At 41.6% G+C, this 20,327-nt stretch overlaps 8 protein-coding genes across 8 annotated transcripts; 6 read left to right on the top strand and 2 right to left on the bottom strand.

The window, feature by feature from the left end:
• Positions 1-2,327: 2,327 nt before the first annotated feature.
• On the top strand, positions 2,328-3,218 carry ATC70_004807 (uncharacterized protein; the record flags this gene model as incomplete). Its single annotated transcript, XM_064824107.1, has 1 exon — positions 2,328-3,218. One exon carries the CDS (start codon positions 2,328-2,330, stop codon positions 3,216-3,218), a length of 891 nt encoding a protein of 296 aa, XP_064677043.1.
• Positions 3,219-4,110: 892 nt separating this feature from the next.
• HGT20_11 (Bifunctional purine biosynthesis protein PurH) lies at positions 4,111-5,388 on the bottom strand (the record flags this gene model as incomplete). The annotated part of the gene is made up of 1 exon (XM_064824106.1): positions 4,111-5,388. The coding sequence occupies one exon, from the start codon at positions 5,386-5,388 to the stop codon at positions 4,111-4,113; it is 1,278 nt and encodes a 425-aa protein (XP_064677042.1).
• Positions 5,389-6,188: 800 nt separating this feature from the next.
• Positions 6,189-7,506, top strand: ATC70_004805 (uncharacterized protein; the record flags this gene model as incomplete). Its single annotated transcript, XM_064824105.1, has 2 exons — positions 6,189-7,181; positions 7,237-7,506. 2 exons carry the CDS (start codon positions 6,189-6,191, stop codon positions 7,504-7,506), a joined length of 1,263 nt encoding a protein of 420 aa, XP_064677041.1.
• A 254-nt stretch (positions 7,507-7,760) lies between these two features.
• Positions 7,761-9,245, top strand: HGT20_10 (Bifunctional purine biosynthesis protein PurH; the record flags this gene model as incomplete). The annotated part of the gene is made up of 5 exons (XM_064824104.1): positions 7,761-7,963; positions 8,025-8,091; positions 8,152-8,418; positions 8,477-8,573; positions 8,632-9,245. The coding sequence occupies 5 exons, from the start codon at positions 7,761-7,763 to the stop codon at positions 9,243-9,245; spliced, it is 1,248 nt and encodes a 415-aa protein (XP_064677040.1).
• Positions 9,246-9,359: 114 nt separating this feature from the next.
• ATC70_004803 (uncharacterized protein) lies at positions 9,360-10,478 on the bottom strand (the record flags this gene model as incomplete). Its single annotated transcript, XM_064824103.1, has 2 exons — positions 9,360-10,301; positions 10,356-10,478. 2 exons carry the CDS (start codon positions 10,476-10,478, stop codon positions 9,360-9,362), a joined length of 1,065 nt encoding a protein of 354 aa, XP_064677039.1.
• A 4,041-nt stretch (positions 10,479-14,519) lies between these two features.
• Positions 14,520-15,245, top strand: ATC70_004802 (uncharacterized protein; the record flags this gene model as incomplete). The annotated part of the gene is made up of 2 exons (XM_064824102.1): positions 14,520-14,541; positions 14,605-15,245. 2 exons carry the CDS (start codon positions 14,520-14,522, stop codon positions 15,243-15,245), a joined length of 663 nt encoding a protein of 220 aa, XP_064677038.1.
• Positions 15,246-15,305: 60 nt separating this feature from the next.
• On the top strand, positions 15,306-16,042 carry ATC70_004801 (uncharacterized protein; the record flags this gene model as incomplete). Its single annotated transcript, XM_064824101.1, has 2 exons — positions 15,306-15,462; positions 15,519-16,042. The coding sequence occupies 2 exons, from the start codon at positions 15,306-15,308 to the stop codon at positions 16,040-16,042; spliced, it is 681 nt and encodes a 226-aa protein (XP_064677037.1).
• A 211-nt stretch (positions 16,043-16,253) lies between these two features.
• VPS70_1 (Vacuolar protein sorting-associated protein 70) lies at positions 16,254-19,976 on the top strand (the record flags this gene model as incomplete). The annotated part of the gene is made up of 1 exon (XM_064824100.1): positions 16,254-19,976. The coding sequence occupies one exon, from the start codon at positions 16,254-16,256 to the stop codon at positions 19,974-19,976; it is 3,723 nt and encodes a 1,240-aa protein (XP_064677036.1).
• Positions 19,977-20,327: the final 351 nt, after the last annotated feature.

Below are 20,327 nucleotides of genomic sequence, written 5' to 3'. Positions count from 1 at the left end.
CTTCGGTGAGAACCATCCGAAGCATAAACACTCATATGATTAGTGATTATATATCAATCAACAATCAGGGTTCCTCTTCTAACATTTTAGCTATATTAATTTTGGGATATTAGCCAAAGGCCCGCGGCAGCGCGAGCCGTTTGAACGTAGGTTGGTTTCCACCGAAGCGAAGCGTAGGTCAGGAAACCACCCGAAGTGCTGAAAGGCTCGTGAGAATAATGATTTTACAATCAATCAATAAAAACCACTATTATTTCTACCCTCTTTCCTCTGCTCAATGCTACCAACGTTTTCTTTGAACGACGGCTCGGAGTCTCAGAGATTTCACTACTTACTGCAGACATTTTATGCAACCCATGCATCGTCAATGTCCAGACTAACGTTATTAAATATAGAATGCAATAAAATATCATTATGAACGATATAGAAGGCAATAAAATAGCATCATAAACGATAGTGCTATGACCTGCCACCTACTTTCTATACGCTTCAAGGGCATTTACTACTGTATTGCCTTATGAAAAGGGCATGAGTTTTCCAGCTGGCCCTACCAGCCAAAATTAATTCAACCCCAGAATCATAGTCTGTTCCAGATTGGACAAATTTTGATGATCCTGGACTCGATCGAGCTATTTTTGCAGATTCGACTAAGTGAAGTATGATAATCACCCCATGCTTCCTTAAGCTTTCCTGGAGTACTTTTCAAGGCGCTTCCAATGGTACCAAGTTATATAGATGTTTTTAATATACTTATTGAATGATTTGTAAAAATATAAAAAGAGGTTTCTGGCCAAAATGTCGAAATTTTACATATCAAAGTCCCACAAAGATGATTTCAGAGGTTGCTTTGGATTGATAGAAACATTTTGATTCAAGATATACCATAGTAAAAGTCTTCATTATCAAGGTGAAAAATGCGATCGTTTGATTTTCGATGAAAACCATGAGGGGTACCTCATGCTTTATGGTCGATTTTTGGTCATGTTTTTTTGGTCCTTAAAAAGTTGAGCAAAAAGTGTCAGGAAGTAAGTGCCAGATGAGAGCAACTGTTTGGTGTTATTCTGACGATCTAAAACAGCCTTGAACGCAAGAAAATGCAGCTCACATGCACTCAGATTTTGCTGTATCAGGGACACTAAGAGCTAAAAAGGGGAAATACCAGTATGCTGCTTACTCGTATATGAAGTAGCTACGTGTATATGAATGCAGAGCATCACATAAGAACCAGATCCACAGATAATATGAAGGGTTTTCATGTGTATGTGGAGGGTCAAAATGAAAGTAGCTGTATTCTGATAAGATGCGCAAGGGCAATTAGTAACGTAAGATACCGCTGCGCAGGTTGATTCTCACCAAAGCAAAGCGAAGGTAGAGAGCCATCCGAAGCATAAACACTCGTTTCATATAACAAAAGTATACTTTTCTTAATTAGGCTTCAACAGTTCAATCTTTAAATAGCTTTCAGCAGTCTTATTTGAAGAAGGAAACCACTCCAATCGGTGCACGAGCCCTGAATAATGAGACTATTATACTTGAGCGCGAGTGCGATTACAGTGTCTTAGATATCCCGGTGTGAGAAAACAATATCTGGATTGACTGTGGGTACAAGCCATACTATTGATGTATATGTGATGAATATTCCTTCTTTCGGCCATTTTACTTTGCTATGACATGGACTTACGTGTAGCTACATTTCAATCTTCAGCCTTATTCTGTCACACATATATCATGACGCTCCTAGGTACTCGCTGATAGATGTAACTGATCTAGTACATATACACAACTCACCTGATACTTTGAGACATACTCGCAATATATATTACTCGACTGTTGAAATTTATATACTCTGATATGAAAGAGAAGCTCTGCTTTACTGTTGTAGAGAACCACCTCATTATTACTACAAAAAATGATGTTTATCATTAAAGAATGATGGACCTGATCATTCAAAATGGCAGAGAGCGGAACGGGATAATATGCCAAGTGCCGATTGGCTAGGTTAATGTATGCACATCAGAGACATTTCGTAACAGATTTAATGTAATAGCAGCAATCATGAGCAAAAAGGCACAATTTACCGCAGCGTGTACACTAAAATGCACTTTTGCGGCAGGCCACATGTTACAACGGGTGCACGGCATCAAATATATCCGTTGTGTTTATATCAATGCTACCACCTTAGCATTTGTGCAAAATCAGTAGATCCCATATCGGCAAGTATTGCATTGATTTCATCCGTTGAATTTGCCCGCGAAATGCATATATAAATGAAATCAAAATCCTGAGATGGTCCTTACTTTTATCAATAATATTATAAAACTTTCAAAATGACCAACTCAACTACTGAACGTATCTTTATCATTGGTGGTACAGGCAATTCAGGATCCAAAACGGTACAGGACCTTATTTCAAGAAACATCTCTGTCACTTTGTACGCAAGAAATCCCTCCAAGGTGACTGAGCTGTTCTCAGAAAACCCTCTTATTAATGTCATTCAAGGTGATCTCGCTGATTTGGCTCCTCTCAAGGAGGGCTTGAGTGGCCACACTCGTCTCTTCTTGCTGTATAGCAACTTTGAAGACTTTGTTGAAAAAAAGATAACCATTGCAAAGCTTGCCTACGCTGCTGGAATTAAGCAAATCCTGGACATCTCTTCCATCACAGCTGGTGAATCATGGAGATCAGGGTATGTTGGTACTATTCATCGTGACGCTGAACAAGGTATCTTGAATATACCTAACCGTGGTGCATTGGTGGTGCTTCGACCTGGTAGATTCATGTCCAACATCTTGACTTTTGAGAGACCCTCTCCTGATGGTGTGATGTACGATACGGTTAATGCAAACGAGACCCAAGGGTGGATCTCGCCTAACGACATTGGTGCTGTTGCTGCTGCTGTCTTGTCTGAAGATATCAATAAGCATGGTGACCTTGTTTATGAGCTGATTGGAGATGTTGTTAGCCTCGATGAGCGCTCTTCTATTACCTCTCGCGTGTTGGGACGTCCTATTCGCTATCAAAAGGTGAGCGCTTCCAGCAAGTATGACCAGTTGATGAAAACTGGCATGTTCCCTCATGGTGCTGCCTACAACTTGGCAGCTAGCATCCCAACTGTGCCCCCAACTACTACCATCTCTCTTGGAATTTCCATCTTGATTGGCCGAGAGCCAGAGACTTTGGAGCAATACATTTTGTCCAACAAAGCTAACCTGTCTTAGATAACGTTGCTTCATCTATAGCTTATAATGATTCATACAATACCGAATAAACAACATAACCTTTTTTAATTGAACTATTCTCATTGCTGTGAAATGAATGCTTACTAACATTTTCAATAAAACGTGCTCATTTAATTGATGTACCATCTTGGCATCTACGAATGGCGCCTGCATTTTAGCATGCTGTCCAAAGGCGAAATGTCTGTTTGCTGTGGCAGTTCCCTGAGATGGCATTGCTTTTGATTTTCCGAGTTGTCACTGATCACCTCATGTTATGGATTTATAACACCAGGTCGTCCATTTTGTATAACAATAGGAGTTGTTAAAGTTTAGCTAGTTTCACATACAGGAATAAAGACCCCTTCCCTTCTAAAAATAAAAAGACAATTTCTAGGAGTTTGCCTGGAAGTAACGTAATATCTTGGCAGATCCTTTAGTAGTGATTTGCAAAAACTGTTTACACGTGTAGCTGCCTCTTTTTAATCTTTATGTCGATCAATGTTGAAGTGGGAAGCGTGTTCCACGTGCAATTTCATGATATAATGCCTCAATTAGGAACTATTAACTTTATACGATCCTTTTTCTTATTTTCTGTATTGTATTTCTACATGGTCTAAATTAAGGCCCACACTAAACCACTTTTATCAACCCAACATTAATTCGTCAATTCAAGGAGGCTAAAAAACATGCGGAACACATCTCATTTCATGGTGATAGGAGCAATATAAAGACTAGAACAGGCACACGGACCCAGAATTTTTAAATTATCAAATATAGGCAAATAAGTTGTATATAGAAGGTAAGACAGAACAAAAGCTAATTAGGTGTTGAGAAATATATTATTTTATTACTATAAAGTATGACGGGAAAGGTGATATATGTCGATATTTGATTAAAATAACAAGGTGGCAATGAAGGCAGAAATCATGGCAAGGTTGGGGAGAACAGACATGGCGCCGCTGGTAGAAGCGTTGACTTGAGCAGCAGGAGTGATAGCTCCTCTAGAAGCGGTAGCAGCAGCTCCACTGGCAGCAGGTCCACTGGCAGAAGAAGCAGCATTGGTGCCGTTCAAGACATTGGTCCATTCATAGTCTTCAAAGTAAGGATGAGAAATGTTGTAACAGGTAGCGACATCAATGACTTGCTTGTAAGCAGAGATGATCTTGGGCAAGTTCTCAACAGCCATGCTCATAGTTGTGTTGTTAATTTCATGGGTCAAGACAATGTTACCACTGTTGGCAAAAGTACCGTTGGTACCCATAGCAATATAATCGGAATAACTTTGTTCAACAGCTGCAACAGTAGTAGTAACACCAGCAGACCAATCATCAGTATCGAGATTCCAAATAACAGCAGTTAAACCCAATTGAGAGGCAATCCAACGAACACGATCATCGATATCACCATAAGGAGGACGCCAGTAACGAGGGGTCAAACCAGTAGCGAGCTTAATGGCCTTTTGAGTATAGTAGAATTCAGTAAGGACCTCTTGGTTGGTCTTGGTAGTCATTTGGGGGTGAGACCATGTGTGGGATGCAATATGATGACCATCAACAACACCGCGCATAGCACCGTATGGCCAGTCAACAACATTGGAACCGATATAAAACATGGAGGCCTTCAATTTCTGCTCTTGAAGGTAATCATAAAAGGCGTTGTGAGAACAGTTGGGTCCATCATCGTAGGTCAAACCCCAGGTCTCGGGTTCAGGACATCTTGAGATATCATCATTGATATCAGCAATCTTGGGAGAGGTACACGTGGTGGCTGTCCACCAACAATCAGGGTCAGTAGCAGTGTCATAACCAGTGGTATCCAGATTGCCTTGGGCGTTGAGAGTACGGACAGAAATGTTGGGTGCCTTGGTCCAGTCAATCGAGTTGTACACACTGAGGAACTCGGCAGACTCATTCATGCCATTGGTGGTGGCTACTTCCCAGATAGAGGGCCATTCAGAAGCGTTGAACGAAAACAATGAGGCATCAGGGCTATAGTAGGTGCACTCTTGAGTGGGGTCAATGGATGAGGTTTGCTCAATGGAGGGAATGGAGATGTTCTTGGGATTAATTTGAGAAGTGAACGATTGCCAGTAATTGGAGGAGGTGTCGGCTAAGGCAAGAGTAGCAACTTGGGCGATTGCGGCTGAAAGGGCGAATGTCTTGATTTGCATCTTGTTTGATTCTCTTTCAGAGTAGAATAAATGAACGAAATGAAAGAATATGAGGTCCATTTAAATCTACATTTGTGGATATTTATACCCTTTTCGTTATGGCGGCAATAAATAATTGTGTTACACCTTGTCTCTTGGCGATATATTCATCTGTTGTAGCGTCTCCGCTGCAATGTGTGTATTTTGGACATAGTATAAAATTAGAATTGGATGATCTATTCTTGGGAGATCCAGAATTCATGACGTACCACGGCTTATTCGTCGTCTTGGTGACATTTCAATTGCATTCTTCTTTGTGGTAGTGCTTCTGCTGGGACCACACACTCTGCAAATGGTATAAGTTTTCCCATTTTAGCCTGTGTATCTGTTTACAAGAGTCTATTTATAACATTGAATATAGAGCGAATAGATAGCAGCATCGAGATTTGGGTGCTTGTATTGAATATACTCCGAAATTTGATAGCACTATGAAATGACAATGACATGATTTGCGTTCATGTACATTTCAGAATAACACATTGAAAGCCCCTCAAGCAGTTGAATGTTGGCATTTCCTCCGAGTCAGAAGCTCGGCGCATTGGACTACCAAAAACTAGGTAAACGAGCCCAAGATTGCGCATCGATACCTCATGTCTCATGACAATTGAATTCCGGTTTCAATGGTTCACATTTTATCAAAAACAGGTTTGTATTGGGGACATTGTTTTTTAACACAACGCGGTGCTTAATCCATCGAATGGCTTGATCTTTTTCGCTTTTCTTGTCTTCGACCTCTTTATTTAATCTAGCATTCCAAAAAAATGAAAGCGTCTGTCCTACCAAATGCCGAGCACCCCATTGTATTACGACAACAACAACAGCAACAACAGAGGAGGCCCTCTGATATTTTGGAGGAATCATATGTCACACAAAGTGTCAACAATAGCAGAAGAAATTCAAATGCTGATAGCATCATAAACTACAATGCACTATCTGCTGCCTCCGATACTGCTGATTTAGATGTTGAATCGCTTGTGAATTCAGCCATCTGGCCACTCGCTTCCAATGCTGCCACGAAAACCATCTTTAGCAGCACTGCCACATCTGGAAACAACTCGAAAGAGCCATCTCCACCCGCATCTACTCCACATCCTTTAGATTCTACGCTCATGATGAATGATTGGAACCCCAATGTCACGTCAACGCGAATTAAAACAGAAGCGTGGGACATGGCAATGCAACCACAGCCACACCAACAGCCATTACAATATCCTTCAGATATCTCCTTCCTGAATAATGACAACAGTCAACAAAACGACAATGGTAACTTTCCAATGCATAGCAGCAACTACAACCATGTCATTCCAATGAACAACTTTTCATATCATGGTAACTTTACAGACATAACGAACGGCTTTAATTCTGCGCCTCCTTCAATGGTAAATACAGCTTTATCAACACCAAACAGTGGGCTGGTGACACCGCCAATGTCAAATTACTTTCCAGCACGCAATAGCTTGCCAGCTCATTCTAAAAAGATGCCTCCATTCGATCAAGATACTCGTCGCAGAAGTTCTACAACAGACACACATCACCCTCAGCGTACCTATGGACGAAGAGCGTCTTCGCATCCCTCTGTTGCCTCTGTCGTTAGTTTGACAGCACATGAACCCATCTCCAAGATCATTGATGGCATTGAACACATTACATTTTTGTACTCGCATGACCGTCTAGTCAAGGAGTACACTGTACGCACGGATATAGATAATGTAAATATAGATGATATAACCATGGATTTCCGAATTCAAAATGCGGTAAGATGTCTTTAGTGTGTGTAAATGAATGTAATCATTAGTAACAGTGGTAAAGATTTACCCAAGAGCCAATGTCAATAAGTCTGAATATGATGGCAATCGTTGGGATTACGAAACTACCTGTAATCAATTAGGTTGGAAACTCTGCTGGCTCAACAAGGACCAACTATTTGGAAGAAGGGGCCTCATTCAACGAGCTGTGGACTCGTATCGCAATCGTCATGCTGAAATGCGGTCCAGAAGAGTGACACGTCAGGAGAAGGTAGCAAATGGAACTCTACGCAAAAGGCGTTCAAAGAAATCATTGACCTCCAATATGCTGTAAAAAAATAACGCTTCCCTGTTTCCATTTGCCACATGTATATAAAGATGAAATGCGAATCAAATAAAAACAAAAGCATATTCTAAAACTTGTACACGAGCGGTTGCCATGGCAATCAAAGCAACCTGTCAAATCTACTACACATTTAGATATGAACTCAGCCTACAGGCAATTGTCTCAATTTCAATCCAAAAGCCACCACCTTATTTCTATTGATACTTTTTTTTTCTTGTTTTCTTACCAAACGTATGCAAAAAATGGCCAGCAGTGCAGTCAATTTCAAGTTACAGGCAGAAAGCAACTTACTCCGTCGTGGAGCATTGCAATTTGTAAAGAAAAATAAGACGATCCAAACACCTGGATGTATGACTTACACGCTTCGAGGTTCAGTGCCTCACCTCATCAAAGACAATTTGTCCTTATTACCAATCGAAATTGTACAAATCTCTCTGGAGCAGTTGTAAATATATGGACTTACCCTCAACATGTTGCTTTTTTTTTCTTAATTCAATGTTGTATAGTTTGGAGCAGAGGGATCCCTCCTCTTTAAAATATCCTCATGGCATCCACAAGTACGTCAATCTCGAGGTAAACTTCATGTTACTTGCAGTGCTTCGAGCACCAAATCACTGATGTTTGAAGTATTAGGAGGCTTTGATTTACTGCGATGTTCGTGATCCTCTTAGATTGTCACCCATCTCATTCAATACTGACAAGTATCTTTCTGTTGAAACTCACGGCGGTGTTCGTCAAGTTACTCCTGACAACTGGGCTGAAGCCATGAGCGTTTATCGCCCTGATGTAGTAGCCTCCATGGCTGATACAATTACTGATATGGAAGCAAAGACAAAGCGCATCAAGAAATCCGTCGATAGATCATTACGCTGGTTGGATGAAAATTTAAAGAAATCAAAGGTACGATTGATTAGTGTATTCTGATCCGATTTTTTTTTCTTACGATGATCACTATAAGGAATTAGAGATTCCAGTTTTTGCTCCTGTCATGGGTCACACTGATGTTGAGGAGCGTGCTCGTTCTGCCAAAGAAACTGCCGAGAGAGATGTTCAAGGTAAGACGTTTTGGATGATGGATGTAAATGGGCGCATTTATTCACCTAGAGCGCACAGGCTTCATTGTAAATGTGCTCGGTTTGGACAAGAATCAGTTGAATAAGCATGTCAAGGCGTCGACCGACAATTTGCCCACGGATAAACCCAGAATTGCATATGGTTTAGCATCCCCTGAGAGTATCTTGCTAGGTGTTGCAAACGGGATTGATTTGTTTGATGGAACATATGCATACAAGGTGACAGAAAAGGGCCGTGCTATTTCATTCAAATTTGGAGAGGAACTGAAGGACATTGCTGGATCAACAGAGCAACCCAAGACAATCAACCTCTGGGACAGTCAATTGGCTCATACATTTGAACCTCTCGACACAACATGTGGATGCGAAGCATGTTCTCGACCTCACACCAAAGCCTATATTCACCACTTGCTCAATGCACATGAAATGTTGGCTCCTCTTTTACTGATGAGCCACAACGTGTATCAATTAGAGAAGTTTATGGCCTCTATTCGCAAGAGCATTCAAGATCAACGTTTTGAGCAGGATATGGATGCATTTATGAAGTACTACAGTCATAAAAAGGAGGTTAATGGCATGGAAGATCATGAAGACGAAGTGGATGACCAGTCCTTGGGTGTCCATTTGAAAAAGAAGAGAACCTTGCTGCTCTAGATGATGTTATTACATGTAAATAAATTATCTGGCTTGAGAGTAATCAAGGATTCGGTTGAAAAGCTGGCACACACAGTTCATTTACAAGGTTTTTGATTTATTTATAACATACACTTAAACAAAGTTGGAAGCAATCTTCCATCCAATATCTCTGTTGGCGTAGAAAGGCACAACAGTACCTAATTCAGCATTAGTAGCAGAGATCTGGTACTCTTGAGGGACAACAACGTTGGCTTCCTTGACCAAGGTCACCTTTCTATCCTCAAATCCAGGCTTCTGAGAGAGACCATAGAACTTTCTACCGAAATGACAAGCAAAGTTTTCGAGACGATCCAAACAACCAATCTCTTCAAAGATCTTGGCAAGGTAAGGAAGAACGAGAGGTGTAGTGAAGACACCAGCATTGGATCGAGCACCTTCCTTGGCAGCGATAGGATGAGGAGCAGAATCAGTACCCAAGAAGAAGCGAGGATGTCCTGATTTGACGATTTCTCTTAAAGCTTCACGATCATGAGGGTATTTAGCAACAGGCTTACAAAAGTGATGAGCTTGGCCAGCCCAGTCATCTACAATCAATTGAAGATGATGAACAGTGATACTGCAACCAACATTATCACCCAAACGCTTGACCATATCAACAGCAGCCTTGGATGTAGCGTGTTCCAAGACGATCTTCAAGTTGGGGAAAGCATTGTGAAGCTTTTCGAGCTCAGGCAAGAACTTTTCCTCAGCGTTCATGACACAAATGTCCTTGTTGTTATCACTAGGACACTCACCATGCAAGTTCAGCACAAGACCCTCTTCTTCCATGGCCTTGAAAACGGGGTAGTATACTTCATAATTTTCGATACCATTGTCACTGTTGGTGGTGACACCACGAGGGTATGATTTGACGCCTGCAACACCGGCCTTGGCAGCTTTACGAACTTCCTCAGGTGTGAGTTCAGGAGACAAGTAGAGGGTCATGTAGAAGGTGACATTGGGAGCAAGAGCCTCCAATTCTGCCTTGTATGCCATGGATTGCTCAGTGTTTTTGATAGGAGGCTGCAAGTTAGGCTGTCATCAGATTTTAATTAGTGATTTGCCGCAACAGCTTATACACATCCTTACCATGATATAAGCAAGTGAGACACCACCTTCTTCAACCTTGGGGGTGACCATGCGCATCATATCACCTTGGCGAAGATGAAGATGGAAGTCAGAAGCAGAGGGGAGGGTGATTGAAGTAGTCATGTTGCCCTTTCAGTTGTTGTTTTTGTAGTGCAAAAGAGAGAAGGAAGGTGTCTAGAGGAGATGGGGGAGGGGGGTATATAAAAGATACCCCGCTGGATGAGAATATTGTGCTGCTTGATTTGACTCATATATTGGAATTCTCCAGAAGATGTTGTTTTTGAACGAGCGATGAAATTATGGAATTTCGAAAATCTGGCATTCAACATCTATTCAATCATGCTGGCGCTACGTTTAATATGCCACTATTGTCGATGAGTCCATGGATCGAATCTCGTTACATATTGTTGAGAGAGTGAGATAACGGGATGTAAATTATCCGTGCTCTAGATATAATACGCTTATTCAACCATTATGGGTTCGTTCACGTTAAGTAGCTATTACAATCAATACTACTTATATGGTGAACAAGATTGAGACCAAACAGAAAATAAACTTAAGGGTATAAAGGACTTATATTTATTGACATTTCATACAATTTGATATTTAAATGTCGTTTGTTTTGTTTGCTGATTTGCTTGTTTATTTGCTACTCCTTGATTCTGTCTCAATGCAGACATGACCGCTCACAGCAATACATATAGCGATATTCTAAATCTTTGATCCATCATGTCAAATCATTCAGACATAATTTATCTATTTTTGGATTTTTTTTTTGCCAAGCGAAATAAACTTTTCATGTGCTAATTTCTGAATTATGATTAAATGATTTTCTGCAGGACATTTGGGCTGAGTCAACCCAATCTTCTAGGCGTCTATATTCAAATCAGGAAGAAGCATAGTTTGATGTGACAGGGCACTTGAGGGACAGTCCCTCTATTGTATCGCATCGACGGACTGTTGCCAATACAGCACCTTTGCTCTGATCGTGGTTGTGGAATTGGTGGTTGTTGATCAACGATTCAGGCTCAAAAAAAAAAAAAAAAAAAAAAAAAAATGGTGAGGTACTCTACAGTTTATCCAGATGAACTCAAGGGAATTTCACCTCCAAAGATGCCCTTCTTTTCTAAATCTATCTATTACTGTTTCCGTATTGTGAAAATATGTTGCTGTGATATCTTACATTAAATGCTTCAACAAATTTATGCAATTTAGAATAGTAAGGTTACTCTAACTGTTTTATTTAAACATGAGCTTGACTCAAACTGTCAAACGAAAATTCTGATACAAATTTTAAAAACACCCTCGCCACATACCGAAATAGCTTTTCAGCCAGTGGCAATAGTCCCTTTTAGACGAATCAATGAAATGCTTACTACCTACATGTCATGTTCAAATGCTGTAAATCATGATTAGGACGTTGCGATCGCGTATATTTTGGAGGTGAGTCAGGCTGACCGGCGTTGTTAGATATGAAAATGCTCAACAAAAGCAAAAGAAAGTATTCAGGCAAAGCGGTAGTTCTTTCAAACTCATGATTGCCATTCAACCAGCATCCTAATTATTTATTGTCATCATTAGAAAGGCTATTGCGATATCTGGCAAATGTTGCTGATGTTTGATTTAAAGTGGTAATCAATGCAAGAGCACTGGCTATAAGGGTCGATTTGAGTAACCTTGATGGGCTTGGGTGAGCTATCGTCATAGCATGGTTTAATGTAACCTTGATGGTTTAAAGTGTGATGATGTTTGTTATTGAAGTATGGAATCCTTTATCTGGGATATTGTGCAACTATGGCAGCAGGGCATAGTTGTCATATTTGAATATGCTTGTTATTGATTTGATTTTATTTGGATAAAGATAACATCTCTTTTTACGACAATCATGGGTGCGATTGAATACACTTTGATCAGGAGTGATTCATTCACACGATGTGCGATATAAGCTTGTATCTTTACTTTAGTATGTTTAAATGGTTGTTGATATAGATGTACATTTGAGCGCTTTTATTAATAGATCCAAATAGAGCATGAATTTGAATGAGTGCTATTTGATGAATTTCGGTTTTCAATCAAGTTGCGTTTGGATGGCTATTTCATAACAATTAGGAAGAACATTCTATCCTAAATCGTCTTTGTTGTTTATCCTTGGCTGGTGGCTCATGAGCTCTTATGCAGCACATTCTCGTTAACTGGTTCAATGTTTATACAATTATCCCCCATTCAAGATCAAGGTCCTATGGCTGCGGCATTGTTAAACAACTATAAATACCTTTGAAATCTACATTAGTTTTGATCCTCATTCAATCTTGGAATAACTTAATAAATATATTTAGTTTTAATTGTATTTACTCTGTCTATATTTCGTTATTCTAAACAGTTGCTACACTGCAAAAAGTGGCTTGACGAGAAAGTGAATGTCCCCTAAGATGCATGCTTGTATGCAACAATACCGTTCATTTACATATGCTCCATATGTTGTGCATAATATATTACTGAATTCAGTCTACGATATTATGATTTAGAAACAGCTATATGTGTGAATACAGCAAGTATGATTATGCACTTTTATTTCCATTTTATTAAGCTTTTATTATTACAAAAGACAATATCTTATTAAATAGCAAACCGACAGAAAATCAACTAGTTATAGACCTTTTCTCTTTCAATCCGTCAGCCAATCAAATTGCTTGAAAACTCCGCTGACCTAAAAAAATTTTTGCGAGGGATTCCCCCTGTTTTGATGTGAGGCAAAAATTTAAGCTCCGCTATACAGCAGTATAGCAGATGCTATCATCAAATTTCCCCCAGGTGCTAGAGCATGCCTTACTTACACCACCTAGCTTTTAAATTCTGGCATTGAGACTCTCAATCATCACTAAAGTAAGTAGCGATAACCAAGTGGAGGCGGCCTATCTACCTTCTAGCCTCGGATAAAGTCTTGTTGAGCTTCAGCGATAGGCACATCCACAACAACGTAAAAAAAGGTATGCTTCAAAAGAAACATAATAATAATAAACGAAAGAAGAAAAGAACATATTACTATAGGAGTATAGTAGTATGTAGACAAAAAAAATTACTCACACAAAGTGGGTCAAAGAAAGGAATATCATAAATGCAACATCAAAGATGTTTAAAAGAGCTCGTTGTTGTTGCAACAAAAATGCATACATGAGCAGCGTGCATGGCAGTAATAGTCGGATGTAAAGCAACACAAACACGCACAACAGCTGCAAAAGCAACAGTGGTATTATAAGTTTGCAATACAACATAATGACTAATATTGTTTCATGTGAAGCCACAGAGGAAACACAACCAGCAAAAGAAAAAGAAAACGCAACAAAGCGCAACAAAGGAAACATCATGAATGCAATATCATGAGAAAGGAAGCAATAATACAAACGTTCAAAGAAGTCTTTTATCATTGCGACCAGAAGAAAAAAATAATACTTACCACCTACCATAACTACAGATAGATCAAAGGATAGGCAACCACCAGAGATAAACCAGAAGACAAGCATGCACCAAAGATAGTAGACCAGGAAAGACCATATTAGCAGCAGCAGCAGCAGCAACACCAGAGACCAGACAAAGACCAAAGAACGAATGAAACCAGCAGAGACCAGAAAAGATCAAATAAGAAGCAATCACCAGACATGATGAACCAAAGAAGCAGGCAGCAGAGATTGCAGAGAAGTAATAGTAGCAGCACTCACTCAAACAAGAAAAAAATTACTAAATCTAATAAACAAACTCAATTATTAGTGTTAATTCTACGCTTTCCAGTGTTCGTTATCGAATGGTACCTAATATATTCCACTTCAAAGAAGTAGTATCAAGTTCTTCCAACAGTACAATACAAGGTTATCGGAAGCTAGAATGTTATTATCAATCAAATGGTTTCCAGAACGAATATGGTCTGATGCTAAACGCGTCTTGCAAAAAGGAAAAAAAAAGGCGTATGGTAAAGAACGAGGCGGCACGCTATCCGACGTCACGGCCAGTAGATTTGGTCTCAGTCTTCTGCCTTAGCAGCCGTACCTGCGGCAATCTAATTTGAATTTGTGCAGTGTGTATTTTCGTGTTCAAACTTGATTATATCTGACATCTTTTAAAAGTTTTGACCGAACTATTTTACGATCAATCTATTTTGTAAATTTGACAATGGTGAATATGTTTGACACTAGTCATATACATCATTCTCCCTCGCAACCCGACGCTGAGACCCCACTGCTGTGAACTCATGTAGTCGGCTCAAAACGCAAAGGCAACAACAAGCAACAGCAATCCATTGTTTCTTTCAATCCTACTACGCTCATCCAACGACCAGTTACGGAGGCAGAGGCATCTCAACAGGCCATCAATGGAGAGGCCTCTTCAGGACCTATGGCTGTCATACGTCCATTCCTCAAGAGTATCGAGGAGGATTCGGTTTTCATCGATCTGACACCTGTCAAAGATCGTAATCTATTGAACAAGGCCCTTCCCAAGTTCAATGAAGCTACAACCAACTCTGGACTTTATGAAGACTTTCTTGGTTACCGTAGCAAACCAAGACATTACCTTGGCCATGCTTTCCTCGAGACAATGTGGCTGCCTGAGTGTGTAGGACGCACCACACTCATCAACGACGGCATTACCCTGGAAGATGGTATCTATTTGAGAGGTTTTCCATCCTACCCTGGCGATGCCACCATTGTCAAGTTGACATTGCAGAATTTCCCCTTCTTGCCAGCTTTGCAACTCAAGGAGGAAATGGCGACTCGTCTCTCCCGTTATGGTGATGTCCTGGATCATGGCATCTCAAGAACTAATGGCATCTTCCAGGGTGAAGGTTATGCTACGCTTAACCTTACTGTGCCTTCCTCCCCTGACTATGCCTGTGATTAATTGCACCCCGAAGACAAGCCCTGCCCTGGTCATCGACACCTGGAGAAACTCAGCCGAGTGATGATCTGGGATCTTCGTTCAGCCAATCAGCGAATGGTTCTGCTGCAATGGGACAAGGTGCCCAACTTTTGCCGTATCTGTCATAGTGCCGATCATTGTAGGGCGGATTGCCCTGAATACAAGAAGTGGATCCAGTGCTACCACTGTGATGAATATGGTCATGTGGAGTACAACTGTGCCCTAATACAAGTCCGAACAAAGTCCGTGCGGTAGACAGTAAGGCTGTTTCGAAGCCCCGAAAACGGTCTCAGGAGGCAAAGACCGGTGCATCATCTGGTAAGAAGAAAGCCGCTCCCAAGGTCTCCAAAACTCCTCCAGTAGCTGCTGGTGCTGGTGCTGGTTCTGGTACTCCTGGTGGTGATACTGCTGGTGGTGGTTCTCCCGGTGGTGGTGATTCTGGTGTTGTTCCAGGTAACAATCAAGGTGATGGCCAAGGTGATGGCCAAGGTGTGGTCCACAGTGGTGAACAAGGTGGTGCTGATAGCCAAACCACTGTTCAAAAGCAAGGTGCTGATGGGAATGCCGACATGGACGAGCTCCCTCTGACTCAAGACTCTGACAATACCACTGGTACTGGGTCTAATGATACTGAAATGGGGGAATTTCCTGACAATCCTACTAGTGCATCCGAGAATGGGCTGGATCACCCAGTGAAGAAGATAGGTAAATTTGATGGTGCGGATGATTTTACTTCTGCCAAACAACAGGCTTCAGTTACAGCAGCAGCACAGGGATAACAACAACACTTGAAAGGCCCACCCTCACCATTTCAACATTAATATGATAAATTTACAACATACAGTGAAAATTGCCACCCTCAATTGCCGTGGCCTCAAAAAAATAGATAACCCAAAAAAAAGACAACAATTTATTAGATACCTTAGAACACTAGGCTATGACATCTTAGTGTTCCAAGAAACACATGCAACAGACTCCACTATTATAGACATGCTCAATACACAATTCAACACCAAGTCGAGTCTTTGGACTCCACATTGCGGCATCATACCACTTAACACCAATTATACACTTCAACACATCTCAGAAGGCATTGATAGCGGTCGTTTTATTTTGGCCTCCCTTCACCTTACTCGAGATGTAGAACTTTTAGCAACAACACCACCAATAGCAACTCTACTCAACATTTACGGTCGAGCGTCAGCTCACACCGAACGCACAGCATTTTATTCAGAATTACTTGATATACCAATTGTCAAGGACACTATCACTAACACAACAAACACTATCTTTATAATGGGCGATTTCAACTATCAATACAAGGATCGGCGAACTGATGGCTCTCTCATCAGTGCACCTGTGAAATGGACTGATCTTTTGGATGATTATTACATTGATGTATTTGGGGATGACAAGCACGACACCTGGCATAGTGGCAGAAATGCTGGGATTTTGGATTATATCTTTTGTAGCTCCAATGCTCATCATCTTGTAGCTAGTACTAGTCAACAATACCTCTCTCCGGAGTGGACTGATCATGAGCTTTTGGGGTTCTCCTATCAATTTCAAGATTCCAATGGTCGTGGCCCTGGTGTCTGGAAGGCTAATCCCTACTTGGCTCGCAACAAAGATTTTCGCAAGGCACTGGCGGAATTCCTCATTGACAGTGAGGAACAAAGAGCAGGTATCAAGCGGTTTACATCTCCCCAACAACAATGGGTTTGGATCAAAGCAGAGGCCAAGTTATTCATCAAGCAGTATCAAGTTGAGGATTTGAACTGGAGGAAGAAACAACTACATCAACTGCTTTCAAAGAGGAACAAGATGATGAGACATAAGAAGCATCGAGGATTGATATTTCAGGGATTGGACTCCATCAACCAGCAAATTCAGTCCCTGCAGCACTCAATTGCAGAAATAGAAATCTTGAAGGCAGGCAAGTTCTATCGTGAACATGGTGAGAAATCACCCGGATTCCTCAAGCGCTCTGCGGTGTCTCGAGAGAACCGTCGGTCCATTGTGGCGCTGCGAGATCCCTCTACGGGTTCAATGTGTCAGGCACAGGATGGCATATCTGCCATTGCAAATAATTTTTACACTGCATTATTCACACCAGAGGCTCTAGATTCAACAGCACTCAGTACCATGATTCGAAGCATCCCTCAGCACTTAAAGATCACCAGCGAACAACAGGAGGAACTGATGTTGCCGATTGATGTGGACAAGCTCTTGGCCGACAGCAAACACACTCGACGCCTTAGCAGCCCTGGCCCGGATGGCTTGCCATATGAGATTTTGTACCTGATCATGAAATTCCCACCATTTCATTCACTCATCAACCTAGTCTACAATGAAGCACTGGCGAAGATTAAGTTTCCGCCATCTTGGAACAAATCTGTCATGTGTTTGCTCTACAAGAAGGGTGATCCGGCTGAAATGAAGAACTACCGTCCTCTGTCTCTGGCCAATTCGGATTACAAGCTGTTCACTCGCAACATCAATCGTCGTATCATGGCTGTCTTTTCTCAATTGATTAGTCACCATCAGCTTGGATTTATTCCTGGACGCTTTATTACTGAAAATGGCATGATCTGTCAACTGATCATGGAAGATGCTCAAAGGAAATGGACAATTGCGGAGCAACAAGATGACGACCCCACCTTTCGCAACTTGGATGCTGATAACGGTCTTTTGTTGGATCAAGAAAAGGCCTACGATCGTGTGAATTTGGACTATCTCAAGAAAGTCTTGACAAAGTTTGGGTTTCCTCGTCCCCTCATCAAGTGCATATACAAACTGATGGGCAACAATCTTATACGGATTAATCTGAATGGTCATATGTCAACAGAGGTTGCCAAGCTGCGTGGACTTAGGCAAGGAGATCCTCTCTCGCCTATCCTGTACAATCTGGCCTTCGAACCCTTTTTACTGGCAATCTTGCATGATCGTCAATTTCACGGATACACGATGGGTACTGCTACTACCAGGTTATTGTGTTATGCGGACGATGCTTTGGTATTTGTTCATGACGCACAGGACCTGTCTCGCTTACAACTTCACATGTCTCGCTATTGTGCTGCTTCCAACGCCAAATTCAACTGTGACAAGGTGCAAGCCTTTTCGGTGTCTGGTCGGGATACATGGGACATTTGGCAAGTTCCGTTATCGCATGCCCACATCACCCATCTGCATTCTGTGGAAGATGATGAACCTTTGATATACCTTGGATTTCCTCTTGTACAAAGCAGGATCCAGCGGATCAACTTTATGGGTGCATTGACAACCAAGATCAAGACGGCCATCCAGATCCACTCTGCCCGATCCCTGTCAGTTGTTGGAAAGGCCACTGTGCTGAATTCTCTGCTTCTGTCCAAGTTATGGTACGTTCTACGTGTTACTCCTCTCACCCAGCCCGATGTCAAGCAGCTGCGGTCACTGGCAATTTTTTTCTTGAGAAAGAACATTTTCCCTGTCATTCCTTGGAAAACATGGACTCTCCCAAAAGACAAAGGTGGACTGAGTATTGTCGACATCCAAACTCAAGCTTCGGCTCTGTATTTTCGTTGGCTACATCCGTTGCTGGTATATGATCAATCTGTCATTGATGCCCACCCGGTGTCCTACCTTCTCAGTTACCATCTACGCAACAAGAATGGATACCAGTATCATCATATTCCGCTCCTCTTCCCCTCTGCTCGTCGCAATCAGGGTTTGAAAACACAGCGCACTGGAACTGTCGATATGTTATATCGTGCAGTTGACTATCTTCCCAAGTCGTATGATGCTGCTCGGATCAATACTGCTACTGCCATGGCTGCTCTCCCACTACAGGCTGCCTTCTATGTCCCTCCATCCTCCTCACTGGTGGTTCCTCGTCGAGTCAAAGCGATGATAGTTTCTGATGTGTTTCAATATGATGCTCGGCTCAACTTTGTTCACTGTAAAGATAATCGTGACCCTTCCCTCCTCAATTGGAAACGTGCTCCTTCTACAGTGTTCAAAGGTCTTGCGTCTGCCCAGCTGAAATTTCAACCCTACTTCCATCCAGTGTGTAGTCCTGATCCCCTGGTTGATTCTGATGTCTCCTTTGCGCCTCTAGTCCATCAATTTTGTCTGCACGATGGCCAACCCCTTGGAAATGCTCAGGCTTCGGCCAAAACATGTCGTAAGTCCGTGCTGTCGTCGATGGAACAACCCTTGGCCTTGCAGAATGTCTCAGCTTCCCGTTGGAAATTCTTTTGGTCCCTGTCTCTTACCTACATTCAACGTAATGTGATATACCGGCTCATCACAGGCTGTATCCCTTCTCGAAGCAGGTTACACTACATGATGCCTGGAGTCTTCGAGTCTCACAATTGTCCTGTCTGCTTGTCTCTCAATGAAACCGCCAGCCACCTGCTCTTTGACTGTCCATCCAAAGAAAAGGTATGGCTAGGCGTCATTTTTGAATTCCTATGGCCCACGACGTCCATCACTGACATCAAAGAGGCTCTTCTGTCCTTGGACTTTTGGGATATCTGGTACTCTCAAGTCAAAGGCATCCATCCATACAGAATCCTACTCATCACCCTGTCTCAAATATGGCTAGCCCATATGCGCTTTGTTTTTGACAACATCATCCTTGTCCCTGAGGCGATTCTGGTGAATGTCCGCTCTGTGGAATACATCCACTATGATCTGCATTCCGACAGTTCATCCAGTTACCAGATTTAGATATAAACTGTATGTACACTGGATTAGATGTACGATATCGATTTATACTATGATCATGAGAAGATATGGACTTCAGATACGCTAGTACTATAAGATTCATACTATATAAGATATAGGCTATAGATGGCACCACGGACATGGATGGCACTATAGACTTATACTTGTATTCCGACATTGACTACGGATGTTTACCATATCTGGATAGGCACCAAGATTAATGCAATATGAGCTTGTTGCTTCAGATGTGCACTTCATGATCCACGCTATAAGACACATGCTTATATCCGTGATACTAGCTACAGATACTTTATGTACTACAGACTTGTACTATATATGAGACATGCTATAGAC

The sequence above is a fragment of the Mucor velutinosus genome (assembly GCF_035048745.1).
Source record: "Mucor velutinosus strain NIH1002 chromosome Unknown tig00001542, whole genome shotgun sequence".
NCBI lineage: Eukaryota > Fungi > Mucoromycota > Mucoromycetes > Mucorales > Mucoraceae > Mucor > Mucor velutinosus.
Note: the sequence above shows the minus strand (reverse complement) of the source record. Positions and strands in the feature narration are given on the sequence as shown.